This window comes from Dasypus novemcinctus, chromosome 23 (genome assembly GCF_030445035.2).
Source record: "Dasypus novemcinctus isolate mDasNov1 chromosome 23, mDasNov1.1.hap2, whole genome shotgun sequence".
Classification (NCBI taxonomy): Eukaryota; Metazoa; Chordata; class Mammalia; order Cingulata; family Dasypodidae; genus Dasypus; species Dasypus novemcinctus.
This window is the reverse complement of record NC_080695.1, coordinates 14590933-14614164: the sequence shown is the minus strand read 5'-3', so window position 1 is coordinate 14614164 and position 23232 is coordinate 14590933. Positions and strand designations below refer to the sequence as shown.

The window sequence follows — 23232 nt, the reverse complement described above, 5'->3', positions numbered from 1 at the left end:
CCCCCTCATTGTCTGTTCTCTGTGTCCATTTGCTGTGTGTTCTTCTGTGTCTGCCTGCATTCTCATCAGTGGCACCTGGAATCTGTGTCTCTTTTTGTTGCGTCATCTTGCTGCATCAGCTCTCTGTGTGTGCGGCGCCACTCCTGGGCAGGCTGCACTTTTTCTGCCTGGGGCATCTCTCCTTATGGGGCGTACACCTTGTGCGTGGGGCTACCCTTTGCGGGAGATACCCCTGCGTGGCACGGCATTCCTTGCATGCAGCTTTATCCAGAAATTATTATTACAACAAATAGACAGCATAGCAGTAGAAGACCTTAAGTTTGGAATTTGAATGGGCGTATGAGTTTCATTCACCAGTAACCAGCGGCTTGACACTGGCAAGGCAACTGCTTTGGTCTCAATTTCTTCCCCTTTGTTAGGCTCAAAGGTGATAACATCTGACGTACATGGAAACTCTTGGTTGCTTTTTTTTCCTTCTTCTCCTCCAAACCCTGAATGTTCCCTGCGCTGGACGCTCGACCATCCTCTAGGGAGCCGACTTATTTCTTGGGCCGCGGGAACTGGTCCAGGACCGGCGGCCAGGGGAGGGCGAACCACCGAGATGCAGCCACGCCTACGGGTCGCCTAGAGAGACCCGGGGAATACCCAGGCCGAGAAGCTCAGGAGTCGGTGACGCACTTCCGGCACGGTGTGTGTTTCTTGGTCCCTGGGTTGAGCAGGTCCTAGGCTGAAGAGGTGCGGAAAGGCGGGAGCCCCAGCTCGGGGCCCTGTGTTTGGGGCCCGACTGTCGTGCGCATGTGCTTTGGGGACGGCCGATGAGTTCTTTAGTTTTTTGCAGCGTTTGCTCTCTTACCTAAAAGTCAAAACTCGCGGGAGGTCGGCACAGGCCGAGGAAAGATGAGTTCGTGGTTGAGCGCCCAGAGGGTTGACGCTGAGGCGGGACACTGCGTGAAGGCGGCGAGGCTCAGCGGCGGCGCAGCCCCGCCCGTGCGGGAGGGACTTTTGATAGTGAAAGTGGAGGAAGACTCCTCCGGAGGTCTGGAATCCGACCTGCCCGGGGACTGTCAGGACTCAGAAACTTTCCGACAGCTTTTTAGGCAGTTTCGTTACCAGGAGGTGGCTGGGCCCGAAGAGGCTCTGAGCCGGCTCAGGGAATTTTGTCGTCGGTGGCTGAGGCCCGAGCTGCGCACCAAGGAGCAGATCGTGGAGCTGCTGGTGCTGGAGCAGTTCCTGACCATCCTGCCCGAGGAGTTGCAGGTGTGGGTGCGGGAGCACGGCCCCGAGAGCGGGGAGGAGGCGACGGCCGTGGTGCAGGCCTTTCAGAGAGCGCTGGTTGGGGCCACACCGCAGGTGAGAAGTGAAAGGCAGCTTCTGGGCGTGAGAATGTGGAACGTGGAAGTGAATGGGATGCTCTGGGTTTCAGGCTTTCTTTCCTTCCTTAATACTTTTTGTGTGAACTTCGGGATGTGCATGAGAACTTCCTTTCTGTGGGAAACAGTGGCAAAGAAATCCATTCGGGAAATGACGGGAAAGAAAGATGTCAGGAGATCTGTACTTTGGAAAGTGGGCTGATCTTCTTAAACTACTTTTGCCAGAAGAACAATTTCCCAGCACTTTGTGAGAATTTCTTTTCTTTTCTTTTTTGAGATATGAGGGCAGGGACTTGAACCCAGGGACCTCAGGTATGGGAAGCCTGTGTTCACCCACTGAGCCACCTGGCACCCTGTGAGAATTCCTTTTTATTTTTTAACGGTTTGGCCACCCCCTCCTCCCACGATAATAATGATTGTCTTTTAAAAATTTTCAACCTACAAACATTACCTAGTGTTCCGTGGAAAGTTTGCATCACTGGTGGGTTTTCAGCCAAGGTAGACTCAGTATAATGTAGTAAGCTTGAAATAAGCCATGCCTTGCTGTAAACCTCCTTCTGTACTGTTTTGTTTCTGGCCATTTATTCCCATTCAGCTGTTGCTGGAGTAAACAAACCTAAAAGTAATTTAGCCATCAAAAAACACAGTCCGGCAGTCAAAAGAATGAAATATTTAGTGACATTGTATTCAGACATCAGCAGAAACGTGTGATCTTGGCTCATAGCTGTGTGTCACGTGTTCAGACTTTTTACTGATGACCTGTCATGCTTTTCCAACTAACTCTTTCTCCCCTGAAAACAGGAGAAAGGGCACATTCTACTGTGTAGTTATCAACACCCTTAAGCAGCTGATGGGAGGTCTCCAAGGTTGGTTTTAAAGGGGGAAAGAGAAGCAGGGGATTAAGCAGCTGTTCGACTTGGTCACCTGGCTGTAGGTTTTCCAGTTCTAACACCTGAGGATTCCTAGTACTCTGTTTGAATGCATTTCTCTGAACATTCCCTTTTGGGTCTCTTACCTAGTTTTTAAACTCTGACCGGGTTGGAAATAAGTACTCATCTATGTCGCTGCAGCATGTAGTTATGTTTTATTTATATTTAATTATCGAACAAACTAATGGCTGGCCAGTGTCATGAAAAGCCCTGCTGGGAGGAGAAGTAATATTTGTAGAAGATGGATATAGTCCATCCGTTGCTCTGAAGGTCTGGCACTTCTAAACGAAAAGGAGTCTAGGCAAGGAAAGGAAGGGTGAAGGGTCAGAAAAACCTAGGAGGCTTTTTCAACTTGTCCAAAGTCTTTTGTTCAGTAAGAAGAGAACTAGGATTCAGACCTGGGGGCTGCTTCCAGAATCCCCGCACTTTACCGCAAGGCCACACTGCTGAACTGGGGAAGGACTGAGAGAAGCAACCAGAAGATTCCGGAATGGTTGACTCTTCATTTCCAGCTGCATTCTTACTGCCACAGTCATAATCTAACCAGCAGCAAGGACAGGCTGTCACTTAAGCTGGAACTAAGGAAGGAATGACACGAGCCAGTTGCTTAGGAAGGGTATGAGGTGCTGAAGCCCCTGGAGCCCAAGGAGGTTCCCGACCATCTCATTCTCTGCATCTCTGGTATTGGGGAGGAGCCAAGGAGGGCGTTTTACTCCTGTCAGCGCTCTGCATGATCCCTGGCATCCTGTTGGACACATTGTAGGGTGTTGGCTATTGTCTGGATTTTAACACAATGTAAGCAAAAGATGGTGGATGATGGTACCAGCTGTTTGTGGGAGAGAAGGAACCAGTGAAAAAGCAGAAGGTGTCTTCCCAGTCCCCTCCCTTGTCAAGGAGTAAGCGCCTTGGGGTTGGCTTATGACCTGTCACTGTCCACCTTACCAGGTTTAGAACCTTCTCATGAAGAATTGTGGTTGAAGTGCGAATAGTCAATCTATACTTATATAACCACCTCAGAAGACCGTCTTGTTGGGTAATTGTCTTATTGGAAGTGCTCGGGGGAAGGGAAAGGAAATAAGATTTCCTGAGCATTTGCTCTGTGTGAGGTACCTTCTGTCTTCTTGATATAAACATTTGCAGCCATTTCACACATGAAGAAACTGCGTCTCAGGGAGCCAGGATTGGAACTCAGGACTGTCTGGTTATGCGTTTATCTGTAATCTATATCAGGTTTCCATTTTGATAAGTTACAGTGATATAAGGCAGATATTTTGCTCATACCCCATATTTGTGTAGACAGTCCACAGAAAGACTTTTGAGGGTTGCAGATTATTAGCCTCTATTTTTGATCACTTTGAAACTCCCTGGTTAGTACAAGACTCACTGGTAAAGACTCCACAGTCCTGATTGTTCCTCCACTGTCAGCACTTCCTCTTTACTCTCAGGAGTCTCGCCTCATCCTGAGACCAGTGACCACACCATCCAGGGACAGCAGGTAGTAAACGGGGATCTCATGTTCTTTCAGGCGTTGGCAACATTCAAAGAAGTGGCCATATCCCTACCTAGGGAAGAGTGCGAACAGCTGGACCCAGCTCAGAGGGACTTCGACAGAGAGAGGGTGCAGAAGGATCACGGAAACACGTTCTCGCTGAGTAAGGACTATCCGTTTGCCTGTTCATAGCCGTGTGTGATTCAAGAAGAGTTTGGTTCAGTATTTTGGATTTTGATCCCTGAGCCTATCTGGCATTTTCAGAAATAGGTTAGAGTCTTCTTTGTGATCCCAGCAGAACTTTTCTGTTGTCTGTTGCCAGGCAGGAGATTCAGCTTTTCCATTTGGTTCTTTTTGGAGATACAAGAAATCGAACCCAGAATCTCATGTATGGGAAGCAGGCACTCAACCACTTGAGCTACATCCACTCCCAGTTTTGTTCATTTTTAATAAAACATTTCCTGTATGTAGAAAAGCATGAAAATACAATGACTACCTGTGTGTCTGTTACCCAAGTTTACCAAATTTAATATTTGTCCATCTGGCTCGATTTTCTTACCCCCAAGAACATTACATTACAGGTGCTATGTGGGGCTCTTGTGTCCTCTCCCTCAGGCTGGTCTCTCTCCCTCTGCAGCGGTAACCAGTGTCCTGATTGTGCTATTTATAATTTCCACGCATATTTTTGCATTCTTCCTACCTATACATGTAGCCACACCCACCCACACCCACCATGTATATTGTTTTTTTACGTTTTTATGGTATATAAATTGTATCATCACTATATGATTCTTTTGCATCTGCCTTTTCTGCTCAACATTACACTTGTGAGATTTATCCATGTTAAGACATGTAGCTGTAGCTTATTCAATTTAACACCTGTATATTTCATTGGAGGAATATTTCAAAATTCATTTATCCATTCTATTCTTAATGGACATGTGGGCTTCTAATTTTCACCATTACAAATAGTTATACTGAACATTCTTGTATATTTCTCCCTGTGTTCACATGTAGGAGTTTCTCAAGAGAATATACTTAGATCTTCCCATTTTGCTATCCAAAGGAATTGTACCTGATTTATACTTCTACCAGCAGTCCATGAGAATTCTTTCTCTGTATCTTTTTCCACATTTAATGGATCCAGCTGATGGTGTGAGGCCTGCCACGAGTTTGTTCTCAATACAGTAGCCAGAGTGTTCCTTTTAAAATGTTAGGCAGGTCACGACCCTCCTCTATTCAGAACCCATCATGGCTCCCTATTTCATGCAGAGTAAAAGCCTTGGCCTCAGGTGTCTGCTGGGGCATGGCTCCCATTACCTCACTGACCCATCTCCTGCTCTCCCCTTCACCCACTCTGCTGCAGCCATATGGGTCTTGCTGTGCCTTGGACATGCCCTGCCTTGTGGTCTCTGCAGCAATTGCTCTCTTCAGAACTTTCTTCTATGCTAAATGAACTCACCTGCTTCATGTCTTTGCTCAAATCTCATCTTTTCTGTAAGGCCTAATGTTGGCCACACATTTAATACTGTACCTTACCCTCCACTGTCTCTTCCTCCCATACCACCAGTTCCCCTTACTTGATCAACTCTGTCTATAGCATTTGTCACCATCTCACAGCCTGTGGAGTTTACATATTGCCTTTCTACCCCTTCTTGAATGTAAGCTCCACGAAGGCAGGGATCTTTGTCTGTTCTGTTCATTGATAGCCCAAGCTTCTGGGACAGTGCCAGCACATAGTAATACTGGATGGGTTGATGGATGCATGGGATCTTGTTTTAACTTGTGTTACCCTAGATTCTACTAGGTTAAATATCTTTTCAGATACTTATTGGGCATTTTGGCTTCCTTTCCTGTGAATTGTCTGTTTTCATCCTTTTTCTCTCTTCCTCCCCCATTATCTTTTAAAAATTCATTTTGTGGTAGTTTTTCATATTTTGATAGGAATCGTTTATTTTACTAGGCATATAAGTGGGTTTTCTTTTTCACTGTAGTGTCTTTTGTTACATAGAATTTTAAAATTTTAATATACTCAACTTTCTCAAGCTTTTACTCTTTGGTTTGTATGTTTCGAGTTTTCTTAGGAAAGTATCAGGTCCTGAATCCTGATGCCAACTTTGCAGAGACAGTAACTTTAACTTTGAATATTTTAGCTGTGTAAATATAGGACATATTTCTAAATAAGATGCTGATGCTGTTTTTCCCCCAATTTCAGTTATCATACTCCCAGTTAGAAAATGTAAACTCTTTCTAGTGTGTACACATGGATTTTCTGTGAGTTTCACTTTTTTTTCATCCTGCTTAGAACAGTCCCTCCTGGAGTCTCCCCTACTCCAGTGAGAATAGGCTAATTCTCCAGACCCATGACTCAACTGTTGTCCTACAGCTTCCCTTCACTATCTTCCTGGGAAATCCTTTTCTCCTAAATGGATCCCATAACATTTTCTTCTTTGGTCTGGTCCCCTGATTTGGTGGACCCCTTCTTCCAGTAGCCTCCAGAGAACATATACATGGGAGCTAATATTTTTTGAAATTTGTATGCTGACAATGTCTATTTTTTTCTCACATTTTGCTCATATTGTATGGCTGGATATAGCATTCTAGGTTGAAAATGATTTTATCTTTGAATTTTGAAGACAGCGAATTTTCTAGCTTGCTTGTCATGTTGCTATTAAGAAACCTAATGCCATTGTACTGTTTTATCCTTCGTGTGTGATCTGTTTGTTTTGTCAGGAAACTGTTAGCATCTATTCCTGGTAGTCTGAAAATTCACTATGAATGTGGTTTAGTGTGAGGTTTAAATTTTTTTTTGTTGTTCACTGTTATAAGCAATAGGTGAACCGTGAGATTATAGATACCCATTTCTTTGGTTTTGTGAGAAATTTTCTATAATACTATTTCATTTATATAATTTTTAATCCCCATTTTTTCTCTTCTCTTTTTGGAAATCCTTTCAGTCAGGTGTTGAAATTCATAGACTGATGATTTTAAGGTCCCCTCCACCCTGCTTCCCATTTTCCTTTTTTTTTTTGGTCTTACGGTTTGACATTCTAGGAGATTCCTTAACTTTATCTTTAACTCTATGTTGCAGTATTTTCAGCTACAATTTATGTTGTCAAAAGTTTTTTCTTGGTCTTTAAATACTCTTTCTCTTACAGCCTCCTTGTTTCATGGATACAATGTCTTATCTCTCTGAGAATATTAATTATAGGTTATCAAAAGTTTTCCTTTGTTTCATGCCTTGCCTGTCTCATCAGCATTTATAGTAGAGGTTTTCCAGAAATGTTGGTAAATACTAACTTTCCATTTGATCTATAAGTCAAACATGAGAATTCTGACAGGAAACTCTGTCTATTGGAATAGGACCTGTGGTACTGGTGATCCTCACTGTAGAGTTGGTAATCAGCTGTACTTTCACTTGGGCTTTCCCATATCTGTAGGTATGTCACTGTCTCTAGGTCTTTAGGCCTGGATCGGTAATTTTTATTAGAGATTAATTCAATAAATATTGAGTGTTTACAATGAGCCAGGCACATGTTGTAGCTACTGAGGATACAATAGGGAATAAAGCATATGAACAGATATAAAAATCCCTGCCCTTTCTTCCCGGAGGTTGGAAGCTTTGGTCCTAACAATTTGGGACCTGAACTTAGGAAGGTGACTAGAGTCGAGGTTCTACCGGTTAGTGCATCAGTTTTCCCTTGATTCCGTGATTTGAGAGTAGTATCTGTCCCTGCTCTCGGCTGTACGTGATGTCCCTGATCCAGAAGTTATCTGGTTCAGCCTTCCTGGAGAGTAAACTGAAAAACTGCTCCTGAATTGAGGGAATCTGGTGATTTGACTATTCCTTTGATAAACTCTCAGCCAGACCTACTCTTATCTCCCCTGTTCCCCACCCTGCCCACCCTGCCCACCCTGCCTTCAGACCTTGGAGGCACCAGCTATGTCTACCGTTATAACTCATCAGATGAATTTCTTTTGTTAAACCAGCCTTCATTCATAGGATAAACTAGTTGGTCTGATACACCATTATTATATTTTTAAAATACGCCACTGAATTTCGTTTACTAACATTTTATTTAGGATGCATTCATTTATATTTCTGAGATTGGCCTATAATTTTCTTTTCTTTTATAGTCCTTATTTGGTTATATATATCCTAATGAGTTGTGGAACTACAGAATTTAAGTGGAAAGAGAACCCCCACATCCTCTTTTACTTCCAGAGCCATCACCAACTAGTTGCCAGTTAACCCTGTTCCTCCACATGCCCAAGTTATCATGGCTAGGCATTTATAGTACTGAGCCCATGCTTTACAAAGTTGTAGGCTATACTGTTTTCTGGGTACCCCTTCCTAATTTACCTTTCATGATATATTAGCTTGTAAAACATTGGAGTGGGGCACAGGGAGAAATATCAGTTGGTGAGAATAGGCAAAGTATAAAGGGAAAGAGAGGGGGTTTGTGCTGTTAGATGTGAGCAAATCTGTCAGGTTAATGAAAATATTTTTTTAACTTCAGGAGAGGCTTAATGGAGAATATTAAAAGTTATTTGGTGGTTTTTCTGCTAGCACTTACATCACTTAGAACATGAATGAAATTCCTTTGTTTTCTATTTTATTGTTACAGGTTTGGAAACAAGATCTGAGAACAAAGACTTGATTCCAAAGCAAGAAATTTTAGAAGAAGCAGGACAACAGAGGTGGCTACAAGAAGAAGGGTTCCAGAAAAAGGCTCCCCTATTCTCTGCATTTGGCGTTACCCACAATGACAGAGTAGAAAAGCAGAAAAGAAATCCCTCTGTGTTGAAAGTTGAAAATTCTGAAGATCAAGGATTCACTAGCATGTTGGATTTCAACAAGAATGGTTCCTTCAAAGAGAGAGACTGTAAAAAGAGTAGATTTGGAAACAGGGCCAAATGTTCAAACTTTGTTCTTGACCCGCATAGCCAAACAACAGAGAGTCCCAATAAAAGTGCCGTAGGTGGTAACAATTGCAAACAGAGTTTAGATGTGGTGAAGCTCCAAACATCTATTGACAGTGAGGAAAATGTCCATAGCCCTGGCCTTCTGGGGACCCAGAGGCGATTCCGTGAAGAAAGACCTTATAAGTGTGATGACTGTGAGAAGAGTTTCAAACAGCGTTCAGACTTCTTAAGACACCAGAGAGTCCATACTGGTGAAAAACCGTATGAATGTCAAGAGTGTGGGAAAAGCTTTAGTCAGAGTGCAGCCCTTACTAATCACCAGAGGACTCATACAGGTGAAAAGCCATATAAGTGTCCTAAATGTGGGGAAAGCTTCCGACAGATCTCCCATCTAAGCTGGCATCTAAGAAACCACTCAGGAGAGCAGTACTATAAATGTGATGAATGTGGGGAAGTCTGTCATATTTCCAACCTTCTTAGTCACCAGAGAACACATAAAAGGGAGAGATCTTTTAAATGTGGAGAATGTGAGAAGAGCTTCAAACAGCGCTCTCTCCTCTCCAGACACCAGAGAGTCCACACTGGAGAGAAACCTTATGGATGTTCTGTCTGTGGGAAAAGCTTCAGTGAGAGTGCAACACTCTCTAAACACCGGAGAATTCACACTGGAGAGAAACCTTATCAATGTCCTGAATGTGGGGCAAGCTTTAGACGAAGTTGGGACCGTACCCAACACCAAAGAATCCATAGAAATAAAATCTCATCATGTTGACATGCTTCTCCATGATCTGGTTGGTTGCTTTGTTTACAATGTCTAGGATTATATCCTTTGGTATTTGAAGTGTTTCAGTCATGGGTCATATTTCTTTGGGTTTCCCACAAGATAGAGTCAGTCTCACGTGAGGCTCAACAGATACTATTGCAATGAAGGAGGAATGTATAAGTAGGGAAGCTCTCCAAAAGATGAAGTGGTTCTGTGTAAAAGACCTCAATTATAAGAGCAAGGCTGACTCATACAGAATTTTGTTCTTGTCATTTCACTCTTCCTACTGCTTTTGGATCAAATCTTGCCCACTCCCAAATTCTTCCCTAAGAATTTATTTTTAATCACTGGACATCTTTCTACCTAGATGGAGGAGAGGACTTCAGCTACTTCTTAAGTATGACAGTGACTTGTAAAGTTCGTGTCTATAAGAGGTACTCTGCTTTTTTTTTTTTTTTTTAAAGTTAATTTTGTAGTGTTCCTCTTTCCCGTCCTCTGAGTTTAGGAGTTCAGTTTTATAACTTCTGTTACTTTCTTTAAAAACAAGAAAGGCAAAAAAAAAATTCCCACCCATAGACATGGACATATATTCTTGTTATATCTTTTTCACAGGATAACTTCTAGTTTGTAAAACAAGGTCATCACTGAAGTTTTCACTAAGTGTTTTTGTGGGTCCTTGAAAAAAATTTTTTTTTCCCTAGAGAGAATTCTTAATATTTGGGACATAGGAAGTATTCCCACGGGATTTCCTTGGGGACACTCTTAAAGGAAAAGACAGGACTGAAGTAACTAGTTAACTGCTTGTGAAAGCAGTGGGTGCTGATACTATGTACGACTGTTCAGGAAGTGCATTCATACACATTTTTCCATTTGCTTTCCATGCAATCCTATGAAGTAAGAGGCTGTGTAAACTCCTTTTACAATGACAAACACTTGAGGCTAATGCCTCATGCTTTAAGATCTCAGGAGATCTGATTGTTTGACCAATAAACCTGAGCACTAGTTTATCCCTTTTTGCTTTGGTTGCATTAGTGAATGTCCACCTCCCCATGATTTGCTCATTGTGTCTGACCCCTCTCATCCTCTCTGGTCCAGGCAGAACATCTTTGCACGGTGAGCTGTGGAGCCCAGTAGAGGGGATGGAGGAGCAGTAGGTGCAGTTGTGTACACTCACATGGTTACCAAAAATACAAGCTCTCAGCTTTAAACTTGATCTTTCTGCTTTCCAGTACTATATTTTTTCCACACCTTGGTAAGCAGATGAGGGAAGAACGTGTGGTTGCCTTTATTGTCCCCACTGGGTTAAATGGTAGGCACATGACTATTTTGTGAAAGAATGTAGATTAGAATCTAACTCATATCTTTCCAATTATATATACGGATAAAATATCATATCCAAATTTGTTTAGAACCTTCATTATTTTTTAAATTAATAGAATATAGGCACGCTATTGGAAATTTAGAAAATAGTAGGGGAAAAAATTACCTCAAATCCTACCACCCTGATGAACCTGTTATTGTCATTTTGGTGTTTTTTCCTTCTGATTTTAACTGTGTGTTTTTTTATAGAATAAAGATCAGAGTGCATATATATTTTACATCTTTAAATATAATGCTATGGCTTAAGTGTTTGTACCCATCATGCTTAATGGCTGTATCATTTCAATCAAGTGGATATAATGATAGAACCAGTTTCCTTTATTTGGACATTTCAGGCATTTCTATCTTTACTGTTAGAAACAGGTGGCAGACTTGGCCCAGGGGTTAAGGCATCCATCTACCACAGGGGAGATCCGGGGTTCAAACCCCGGGCCTCCTTGACCTGTGTGGAGCTGGCCCATGTGCAGTGCTGATGCGCACAAGGAGTGCCGTGCCATGCAAGGGTGTCCCCCTGCATAGGGGAGCCCCACGATCAAGGAGTAAGCCCAGTAAGGAGAGCCACACAGCACGACAAAAAGTACAGCCTGCCTAAGAATGGTGTTGCACACACGGAGAACTGACACAACAAGATGATGCAACAGAAAGAAACACAGATTCCCGTGCCACTGATAACAACAGAAATGGACAAAAAGACGCAGCAAATAGACACAGAAAACAGACAACCGGGGTGGGGGAGGGAAGGGGAGAGAAAAAAACAGTGCTGTAGTGAATGTAATCTTAGCATAATCTGAATTGTTCCTTAGAATCTTAAGGTTGGATGCCCAGAAGTTGAATTCCTGGATCTATGTACTTTATGTATTTTATGGCTCTTAATACACATTCCCAATTGCTTGCCCCCAAAGGGAATGCCAAATTGTACTCATAATATTATAAGTTCCACTCTACCCTTGTCACTTCAGCAGCCAAAAAAAATAAAACCAAATTAAACACCTTTCAGAGCTCTCCTCTTCAATTGCAGACACCATAGTAGAAATAGCATGTGTTCTCTTCTTCACCCTTTATGGTCAACAGGAGGGAATTGTGAGCAGGCTAGCATAGGTGCATTAAGGCTTTAGGGTGTCATGCTGAGAAATTAATTTATTTCAATGAGATTTAGTATTGAATTGTTTTAGTTTCCTAGACCGCTTAAAGCAAATACCATGAAATGGTTCAGCTTGAATAATGGGGATTTACTAGCTTATAGTTTTGAGGCTGAGAAAATATCCAAATCAAGGCATCCTCAAGGTGGTGCTTTCTTCCCGAAGACTGGCTGCTGGTGATCCTGGACTCCTCTGCTACATGCAAGGCACATGGCATGTCTACTGCTTTCTCCCTTCTCTTCAGGATTCCTTGATTTCAACTTCTGTGCTTTCTCCTCTTTGTCTTGCTTCTGTTTATAAAGGGCTCCAGTAATAGGATTAAGACCCATCCTGAATGAGGTGGGTCACTCCTTCACTAAAGAATCCTCATCAAAAGGTCCTACTTACAGTGGATAAGTAGGAATGGGTTAGATTTAAGTGTATGTTTTTCTGGGGTCTGTACAGCTCCAAACTACCACACGAGTGCTGGGCTAAGATTGATATGTCCTAGGTATCAGCTGAAGCACACCATGAGCTGTGTCACTTTGGAAAAGAGGATGGGGACTCAATAGTATGATAAAATTGTTACTGTACATCAACTTATTTTCTCTTATCTCTAGGCTTTCCTTTATGCATAGGCATTCTCAGGTAAGAATCAAAGGAGATAACCTTGAAAGGTATGCAGTGTATTCTCCAGACTCATCAATCTTATTTTCCTAATTTCATAGAGCTAGTAAGGGATCAAGCCATATTATAATCTGAAAGTCTTCTCATCCTAGCCTAATGTTCATTTTACTATACAAACTGGGCAAACTCACAATGCCCTGTCATCTGCATTTTCAGCCCCACCCCATTCTTACCTTCCTCTTCTACCTCCCTGTAGTCATTTACTGTTGCTTGAACACTACTTGAATTTTCCACATATATGTGTTTGGTCAAGATGTTTCTTCTTAGAATCCCACCTCCCATTCCTGGGTCTCTAAACCATCAACTTAATAAAGGAAATTAAAGGAAAGTCCCCAATTCTGTAAAAAAAATTTTAAAATATCCCTTTGTTAGGTCCCAAAGCTGGGCCTTTGGTAATAACCAGAGATGTAGGAAAAAAAGCTTTAACATGAGAGTTAGGCAGAACTTAGATTTATTACATCTGCAGAGGTAAGGAGGCAAGGTCAGTCTGAAGCGACTCAGACCTGAATGTGGTGGTTTCACTCTTGTTTTAATCCTAAATTACTACTGAGCATTTGATTATGCGTTAGCTTTTAGGCCTATGGATGAACATACCTAGCTAGTTACATAATTGTATGATTAGTATGTTCAGGAAATCATGCACATACATTGCAGGATCAAAAAAGGGGTGGGAATTTTACTGTGTTAATTAAGTTGAGGTGAGCACAGCCAGGCTCTTCCGCACAGGTCCAGCCAACCGTTGAAGCTTGTTTTTATACTTCTTTGCTTCAACAGGATATTCTCAACCACAAGAAAGGGAACTTGGCACCAAGAGAGGGTTTCATCTCATTACCTTCTAATTTACACATAATCCTTCACTTTGTATCCTGGCAACAGAGAGAGAAAGAAGTTACTTTCAGGTATTCATCATCCTACATCAATCCCCATCTCAATGATTCTACCCCAAAACAGTTTCCTTATTACAACACTAGCTGTAGGCTTCGTTTGTCCCCTGCCATGCAAACGGACATATACCCTAAGCCATCTTCAATCACTGTATTGTAAAGGGCGAGGAATAATCTTATTACTCTATATTATTCTATAGCATTCAGCACAGTGGGAATTTAGATTCTTGTTATAAGGAAAACCTGATCGAGCCAAGAAAGAGTAACGAAGCCCTGTCAATCTTTTGTCTTAGTATGTCTTTGTTTATAAAGTGCCCAAGGTCTGTTCTGGAAAGCCCGCATCCGGAATTAAGTACAGGGATTCGAGGGCAGGGAGGCGGGGCCGGTTGAGGCGAGGCCTGGGCAGTCACGTGGGGCTCAGACGGCGGAGGATCCGCCCCTCAACGGCTGTGATTGGCCTGGGCCAGGGCGGGAGTGGGCGGGAGACGAGGTCGCGCTCTCACGCACTCCACCAAAGAGTTGCGAAGCCTCCTGGGTTCCTAGAGAGAACGTGGGGCGGAGCCGGCGAGGGGCAAGAGGGGAACGTCGTCCGGCCCCGGAGGCTGAGGTGAGTTGCCTACCTGAGTCCTACATTTTGTCAATTTCTGAACAGTCGTAGGCCACCATTGTTGCCGCTCCAGGTGAACCAGTGGAATAAGGGGTCATTGGACTGTCACAGCATGTCCTGGAGGCCTCCTTGGCCACTTGTCTTGGGTACCCAAAATCCACACATTGCTCTCCGTAAGAACCCACGGCTGAACGCTTGGTGAGCAAAGGGCCTGTCGTGATCCAGCTCCACACACAGATTGTCCAGTTGTCCAGTTGTCCAGGGTCCACTTGCCGGACTACATGGTTTAGCCATTGGCCACAGGCCAAGAATCCAATAATGTCCTCGTGCAGTCTTTGGGGTGAGTCGTTAGTCTTTCTCCTATAGCTTGGACTCGCCTATGATCCAACCCACTGTCTTTTAGTCTTCCACGACGCCACAAAGCTGGTAATTTCTATGTCAGGCGTCATCCGTACAACTGATAGGTTTGAAGTTCCATCTCTGGCCGAGGGCTTCTGGACGTGGCTGCTCATTTTCTGTGACCAGGCCCCTCTGCATCTGGCAATTACCTATGGCTCAAGGACTAGGGATAGTTCTCCTTCCTGTAATCTCACGAGTGCCTGGATGCTTTAAGTGGTTATCAGAGAGAATCATAAATCCAAACTGTATCAGCCAAGCTACTTTTGATGGTCAGTTTGTGTTTTATCATTGTTATTTTTAAAATGTCCTAAGGCTGTATTGATGAGTGCTTTCATTTTGTCATATTTTTACACACTTGGGTTACATCTAACTTTAAAACGTTGCACTGGGTCTTCTCATGCATGACTAGGATGAACTTCACACCTGTGGTAGCCATGCTTTTCTTACCTGTACAAAGACAGATGTTCCTGAAGTTTGGTTGTTTTCAGACCTTCTTGGTAATAAGTTTAGCTGAAAGTTCAATATTCTTTTGTTCTCTCTGTTTTTTAATTGAGTGAGTGCCTTTGTGACTTCTTTCACACATTTGTATATTCAGAAAAGTATTAGTCATGACTAAGGACCATAACAAAACAGAACAGCAAGAAATTGAAAGTTGTCCTCTGCTCGAGGGAGCTTTGGAGCCGGTTGGGTTGGATTGTCTCCCGAATTCAGTGGATATTGGCTGGCCCTTCATGCTGCACAAGAGTGGGCAGCTCTAACCGTGAAAGCAGTGTAATGGCAAGGCTGGAAGGAGGAGTCTAAGGAGGAAATGACTGCTCTGACCAGGAGAATTTCCATCGGCTGTTCGTGTAATTCCATCCTCATACCTTACCTGGACACCCCGAAGACCTGCATAGGCTCTCAGTTCTTTACCCTCAATAGCCGAGGGTGGTGTGCACACAGAGGAGTAGATCATGGAACTGCAGGTGCTAGAGCAAGGGGGCTCCAGCTTGGGTGCCGGAGGATCACTATGAGAAGTTGACAAGAAAAGAGAGTTGTGCCATTTTCTGAGGAAAACTAGCTGAACTGAGGAACGTGTCTTGCTTCTCTTCCTATCTGGTCTAGAATTCTTGGTCTTCTTATTACTCCGTAGAGAAGATGATGGACATTGATGCATTTTTCAGGCAACTATTTCTTCTATTTAGTCCAGGGATCCCCAGGGTGTTTATGTCCTCTTTTTCATCCTAAATATTCTGCTTCAGTCCTGTTCCTTCAGTGTAATGGATATCTCTTTTCAGAGTAGCTTTGCTTCCTCAGTCCCCAGTCCCCTTTTTCTCCCTTTTCCACCTTGAGTTTAAAAGTAAATACATTGGAGGGAAGCAGATGCGAGTCAAGGGATTGAGCTCCTGCCTACCACACGGAGATTCCTGGTTTGGTTCCTGGTGCCTCCTAAAGAAGACAGCAAGCTGGCATGATGGGCAGATGCAGCAAGCTGATGTAACAAGATGGTGCAACAAGAGACATGAAGGAAAAACACAGCGAGAGATACAACAAAGCCGGGAAGTGATTAGGCACCTCCCTCCCACATTGAAGTCCAGGTTTGATTCCTGGTGCCTCCTAAAAGAAACAAGGAAGATGAACAGGTAGTAAATGCAAACAACGCGGGGGTGGCGAGAAATAAGTAATAAGAATAAAAATCTAAAAAAAAATTACAAAGAACAATAAGGGAAGCAGATGTAGCTCAAGTGATAGGGCCTTTGCCTACCATATGGGAGGAGCCAGGTTCAATCCCTGGGGCCTCCTGGTGAATAAAAAGAGAAAGTGTGCTTGCGTGGCGAGCCAGTGCCCATGTGGCGAGACGAGAGCCCATGTGGTTGCCAGCACGGTGAGTCGAGTGCCCGCGCGAGTGCCTGCACAGCGAGCCACTGTCTGCATGGGAATCTGAGTGCCTGCTCAGCAAGCCGAGTGCCTGAGCAGTGAGCCAGTGCCTGCGCAAGTGAGTCACACAGCAAGATGATGATGCAACAGAAGAGAGATGAAGGGGAGAGTCAAGGTGAAGCACAGCAGAGACAGGAATCGAGGTGGCGCAATTGACAGGGAACCTCTCTCCACATCAGAGGTCCCCAGGTTCGAATCCTGGTGAATCCTACAGGAGAAAGACGAGAAGAGAAAAAGAAACAGATGCAGAAGATCACACAGTGAATGGACACAGACAGCAAAAACAGCAGGCACAAGTGGGGGAAGGGCAGGGGAAGAGAAAAAAAGGTGCTTTCAAATCCAACAACACATTAAAATAATTATAAAAATAAATAAATGGATTTATTTGTACGTGGGAAATAGATGTAGCTCAGTGGTTGCATGCCTGCTTCCCAGGTATGAGCTCACCATCTTGCTTGTCCTCTTTAGGAGGCACCAGGAACCAAACCCAGGACCTCCCACGTGATAGGTGGGCACCCACCTGTTTGAGCCACATCCGTTTCCCCCGGCATTTGCTTTTACCTATGCTATTATCTTACTGGACATCATTATTTCTTCATGTAGCTTTCACCTGTTCCCTATTGCCCTTTCTTAAACTTGCAGAACTCCCTTTAGCATCACTCATAGGGCTGGTCCCTCAGCTTTTGTTTATCTGGGAATGCCTTTAGCTTTCCTCATTTTTTTCCTACTTCATTTTATTTCCCTATATGTATAACCTGAAATTCCCCTTTTAGCTACATTCAAATATATAATTCAGTGCCATTAAATATGTTCACAGTGTTGTGCTACTCTCACAACCGTCTATTATCAAAACTTTCCCATTGTCCCAAATAGAAACTCCATAACATTTCAAGCCCTTACTCCCTATTCCCCGCTCTCATCCTGTCTGTATTAGGCAGCCAAAGGGGTGCTGATACAAAGTACCAGAAATCTGTTGGCTTTTGTGAAGGGTATTTATTTGGGGTAAAGGCTTACAGTTACAAGGCCCTAAAGAGTCCAACTCAAGGAACTATAAGAGGTACTTCTGTGTGATCTATGTATCTTTTTTTTTTTTTAAAGATTTATTTATTTATTTAAATCCCCTCACCCCCCCCCCCCCCCCGGTTGTCTGTTCTCTGTGTCTATTTTGCTGCATCTTGTTTCTTTGTCTGCTTCTGTTGTCGTCAGCGGCACGGGAAGTGTGGGTGGCGCCATTCCTGGGCAGGCTGCACTTTCTTTCGCGCTGGGCGGCTCTCCTTACGGGGCGCACTCCTTGCGCATGGGGCTCCCCTATGCGGGGGACACCCCTGCGTGGCACGGCACTCCTTGCGCGCATCAGCACTGCACGTGGGCCAGCTCCACACGGGTCAAGGAGGCCCGGGGTTTGAACCGCGGACCTCCCGTGTGGTAGACGGACGCCCTAACCACTGGGCCAAGTCCGTTTCCCTGATCTATGTATCTTTTAAAAATAAATAAAAAATATATTAAATAATTTTTAAAAAAGAGGTACTTCCTCACCCAAATTCTTGTTGAAGCAAGATAGCAGGTGATGTCTGCGATGTCCTCTCTCTTTTAAGGCTTTGTTGTCCCAGCTCCTTCTGATCTCAGCTGTAGGCTGGAAGGCTTGTTTCCACCCAAGGTCAGCTGTAAACTATCTGGCAAATGGCTCATCTTTCTTCCTGGGGCTGCGGAATCCTTTTCTATGTCTATGGAGCACCCTTCGTCTTTTCTTGGGTATCTCTTCTGTGTTCTATTTATGTAGCCCACAAAGGGGACAGGGACTCAAACTGAGTTGCCCTGATGATGTTGTTGGACCAAAGCCCTAAGCTTAACATAATTTAATCAAGGGCATCTCAGCTGAATCTTTTTTTAAATTAAGATTCATTTATTTTATTTATTTCTCTCCCCTTCCCCCCCACCCAAGATTTCTGTTCTCTGTGTCTGTTTACTGCGTGTTCTTCTTTATCCGCTTCTGTCTTTGTCAGCGGCACGGGAATCTGTGTTTCTTTTTGTTGCGTCATCTTGTTGTGTCAGCTCTCCATGTGTGCGGCGCCATTCCTGGGCAGGCTGCGCTTTCTTTTGTGCTGGGCGTCTCTCCTTACAGGGCGCACTCCTTGCGCGTTGGGCTCCTCTACACGGGGACACCCCTGCGTGGCAGGGCACTCCTTGCGCGCATCAGCACTGCGTGTGGTCCAGGTGCACACGGTTCAAGGAGGCCTGGGGTTTGAACCGTAGACTTCCCATGTGTTAGACGGACGCCCTAACCACTGGGCCAAGTCTGCTTCCCTCAGCTGAGTCTAATATAATCAAAGGGTATTAGACCCAGAGGAACAGAGCAGTTTACAAACACGATCTATATCTCTTTTTGGGATTCATAAAAAATATCAAACTGCCACACCAAACCTCATAACCTATATTCTAGATTCTGACTCTATGAGTTTGCTTATTCTAATTAAATGAATTATTCTAATTAATCTCAGTGAGATCATACAATATTTGTCCCTTTGTGGCTTATTTCACACAACTTGATGCATTCAGGTTTCATCCATGTTGTCGCGTGGATCAACTCAGTCCTTTTTAGGGTTGAAAAATATTGCACTGTGTGTATATTCCGCATTTTGTTTATCTCTTCATCAGCTGATGGACACTTGGGTTGCTTACATCTTTTGACAATTGTGAATAATGCCACTAAGAACATTTGTGTGCAAATATCTGTTGAAGTCCCTGCTTTTAATTCGTTTGAGTATAGACCTAGTAGTGGGATTGCCGGGTCTTATGGTAATTCTGTACTTAACTTTCTGAGGAACTGTCAAACTGTCTTTCACAGCAATGGCACCGTTTTACATTGACACCAGCAATGAATGAGTGTTCCTGTTTCTCCACATCCTCTCCAACACTTGCCATTTTCCATTTTCTTAATATTTGTCATTCTGGTGCATGTGAATAGTATCTCATTGTGGTTTTGATTTGCATTTCCCTGATGTCTACTGATTCTGAGCATCTTTTCATGTGCTTTTTGATCTTTTGTGTATCTTCTTTGGAGAAATGTCTATTCAAGTATTTTCCCCATCTTAAAAATTTGATTGTTATTCTTTTTGTGGTTGAGTTGAAGGATTTCTTTATATATCCTGAATATTAAACCCTAATTGGATATATTATTTCAAAATATTTCCCCCATTGTATAAGTTGTCATTTTATTTTCATGATACAATCCTTTGATGCACAAAAGTTTCTAATTTTGATGAAATCTCTTTTATTTTTTAATTTTGTTGCTTATTCTTTGGGTGTAATATCTAAGAAACTAATGCCTAAGATCCTGAAGATACTTCCCTACACTGTCTTTTAGGAGTTTTATAGTTCTGACTCTTAAATTTTGGTCTTCAATCCATTTTGAACTGATTTTTAAAATTCATTTTTCTCCCCTGCCCCCCCTCATTGTCTGTTCTCTGTGTCCATTTGCTGTGTGTTCTTCTGTGTCTGCCTGCATTCTCGTCAGTGGCACCGGGAATCTGTGTCTCTTTTTGTTGCGTCATCTTGCTCCGTCAGCTCTCTCTGTGTGGGGTGCCACTCCTGGGCAGGCTGCACTTTTTCTGCCTTGGGCAGCTCTCCTTATTGGGCGTGCACCTTGCGCGTGGGGCTCCCCTATGCGGGGGACATCCCTGCGTAGCATGGCATTCCTTGCATGCATCAGCACTGCATGTGGTCCAGTTCACCACACATGTCAGGAGGCCCTGGGTTTGAACCCTGAACCTCCCATGTGGTAGGCGGATGCTCTACCATTTGAGCCAATTCTGCTTCCCTCATATATATATATTATATATATTATTTATATATATATAAATATTTTGTAATACCCCCCCTGTGGCTTTTTGCATGCTGTCTGCTTTCTGTGTCCATTCCCTGTTCGTTCTTCTGTGTCTGTATTTATTTATTTTATTTCCCCTCCCCCCTTGTGGCTTGCTTGTTGTCTGCTCTCTGTGTCCATTTGTTGAGCGCTCTTCTGTATTTTTGCTTGTCTCCCTGCTTTTTTTGTGTCACCTTGCTGAGGTGGCTCTCTGCAGCACCTGTGGGCTGGGTGGCACTGTGCAGCGCCTGTGAGCCGGGTGGCTCTCCGCAGTGTGTGGGTGAGTCTGCCTTCTCAGGGAGGCCCCAGGATGTGAACCCAGTGCCTCCCGTATGGTAGGTGGGAGCCCAGCTGATTGAGCCACAGTCGCTTCCTCTATTATATTTTTTAATGTAACATTTTGTGTGATCTATGTATCTTTAAAAAAAAAAACGATAATAAAAAATAAAAGCAAAAAGAATATCTTGTTGAAGCAATGAAGTATGAAAACCAGCTTCAACCAATTGGCGGGACCTGCACAGAAGCCCCTTGCTGTCCTCACAGGGGTGGAATTATCCACTCCTTTTTTGATTATGCAGTGTATGTGCAAATGTGATTTCCTGAACATACTAATCATACAATTATATAATCATCTATGTGTGTTCATCCATAAGCATAAAAGCTATTGCATAATCAAAGCAAATTTTAAGTAGTAACAAAGCAAAATTGAAACAGCAGCACAGGGAATCGGATCTGAATCACTGGACTTACCTTTGCTCCTTACCTCTGCAGACATAATAAATGTACGTTTGCCTAAAAAAAAAAAATCAGTCATAAATGTGAGGGTTGATTTCTGAGCTCTCAATTCAATTTCATTGATCTATATGTGTGTCCTTTTACCAGTACCATGCTGACTTGATTATTGTGGCTTTGTAATAAGTTTCAAGATCGAGAAGTGTGAGTTTTCCAACATCATTCTTTTTTTTCCAAGATGGCTTTGGCTATTTGGGGCCCCTAACCCTTCCATATAAATTTTATGATTGACTTTTCCATTTCTGCAAAGAAAGTTGTTAGGATTGCATTGAATCTAATTTGATTTTGGTAGAATTGATATCTGAACAATATTCGGTCTTCCAATCCATGAATATGCAATATCCTTCCACTTATTTATGTCTTCTTTGATTTCTTTTAACAATATTTTTTAGTTTTCTGTGTACAAGTCCTTTACATCCTTGGTTAGATTTATTCGTAGATATTTGATTCTTTTAGTTGCTATTGTAAATGGAATTTTCCTCTTGATTTCTTTTTCTCATTGTTCATTATTAGTATATAGAAACCTGCTGACTTTTTTGGTGTTTATCTAGTATTCCCATCACTTTGCTGAATTCATTTATTAGCCCTAGGAGCTTTGTTGTAGATTTTTCAGGATTTTCTGTTCATAGAACCATGCCATCTGCAAATAGGGTAAGTTTTACTTCTTTCTTTCCAATTTGGATGCCTTTTATTTCTTTTTCTTGGCTCATTTCTCTGGCTAGAGTTTCCACTACAATGTTGAATAATATCCTTGTCTTGTTCCTGATCTTAGAGGGAAAGACTTCAGATTTTCACCATTGAGTATGATATTAGCTGTGTGTTTTTCATATATGCTCTTTATCATGTTGAGGATGTTTCCTTCTATTCCTAGTTTGCTAAGTGTTTTTATCAAGTAAGGGTGCTAGATTTTGTCAAATGCCCTTTCTCATAATTGAGACGATAATGTTTTTTTCCTTCATTTTGTTAATGTGCTGTGTCACATTAATTGATTTCCTTATGTTGACCCACCCTTACGTCCCTAGGATAAATCCCACTTGATCATGGTGTATAATTCTTGGTGCTATTCAATTTGATTTGCTAGTAATTTGCTGGCAGATTGATAATTCATAAGAGATATTGGGGAGGTGGATGTGGCTCAAGCAATTGAGCTCCTTGCCTACCACACGGGAGGTCCCTGGATCGGTTCCCACTGTCTCCTAAAGAAGACAGTGAGCTGGCATGATGGGCAGGCACAGCAAGCTGACACAACAAGAGACACAAGAAGAAAAGTACAATGAGAGCTACAACAAAGCAGGGAATGGAGGTGACTCAGGTGATTAGGTGCTTCCCTCCCATATCGGAGATCCCAGGTTTGGTTCCCGGTGCCTCCTAAAGAAACAAGGAAGACGAACAGACACAAGTGCAAACAACAAAGGGCTGGGGAGAAATAAATAAATAAAAAAACCTTAAAAAAGAAGAGATTGGTTTGTACTTTCATTTCTCGAGTTATCTTTATATGGCTTTGGTAAGAGAATGATGTTGCCACATAGGATGAATTAGGGAGTGTTGCCTCCTCTTCAGTATTTTGGAAGAGTTTAATTCTTGGAATGTTTGGTAAAATTCCCCTGTGAAGCCATCTGGTCCTGGGCTTTCTTTTTTGGGAAGTTTTTGATTACTGATTCTCTCTCTTTACTAGTTAATTGTTTGTTGAGATCTTCTAGTTCTTCTTGAGTTAGGGTGGGTAGTTTGTGTGTTTCTAGAAATTTGTCCATTAAATCTAGGTTATCTACTATATTAGCATACAGCTGTTCATATATATAGTGTTCTCTTACAGTCCTTTTTACTTCTCCCTCATTTTTGAAAGACCATTTTGCTGAATATAGAATTCTTGGTTGGTAATTTTTTGCACTCAGCACTTTAAGTCTGTCATCCCATTGCTGTCTGCCTCCATGGTTTCTGATGAAAAACTGGCACTTAATTTTACTGGGACTCCTTTGTATGTGAAACGTTGATTCTTGTGGCTTTCAGAAATCTCTTTAACAAATCAATTTTATTGGTACATATTAATTAAGTATACATCTATCCAAAGTGTATAATCAGTGGTAGTTTTTATAATCACATCGTTGTGCA

The 23232-nt window shown here is 42.7% G+C and overlaps 1 protein-coding gene and 1 long non-coding RNA gene across 3 annotated transcripts in view; both read left to right on the top strand.

The window, feature by feature from the left end:
* The first annotated feature begins 660 nt into the window (after positions 1 to 660).
* Positions 661 to 11848, top strand: LOC101443236 (zinc finger protein 394). Of its 2 annotated transcripts, XM_004462674.3 has the most exons (3): positions 675 to 1350; positions 3825 to 3951; positions 8417 to 11848. In XM_004462674.3, exons 1-3 carry the CDS (start codon positions 898 to 900, stop codon positions 9484 to 9486), a joined length of 1650 nt encoding a protein of 549 aa, XP_004462731.1. In that variant the 5' UTR covers positions 675 to 897; the 3' UTR covers positions 9487 to 11848. The 2 variants fall into 2 exon arrangements, with proteins under 2 accessions (XP_004462732.1, XP_004462731.1); XM_004462675.4 differs by lacking the exon at positions 3825 to 3951 and having other exon boundaries at positions 661 to 1350.
* Positions 11849 to 14065: 2217 nt separating this feature from the next.
* LOC105746542 (uncharacterized) overlaps positions 14066 to 23232 on the top strand; it is a 21408-nt gene continuing 12241 nt past the window's right edge. The window contains exon 1 of the long non-coding RNA XR_001118871.4: positions 14066 to 14153. This is a non-coding gene — a long non-coding RNA (uncharacterized lncRNA). The remainder of the gene's footprint in view (positions 14154 to 23232) is intronic.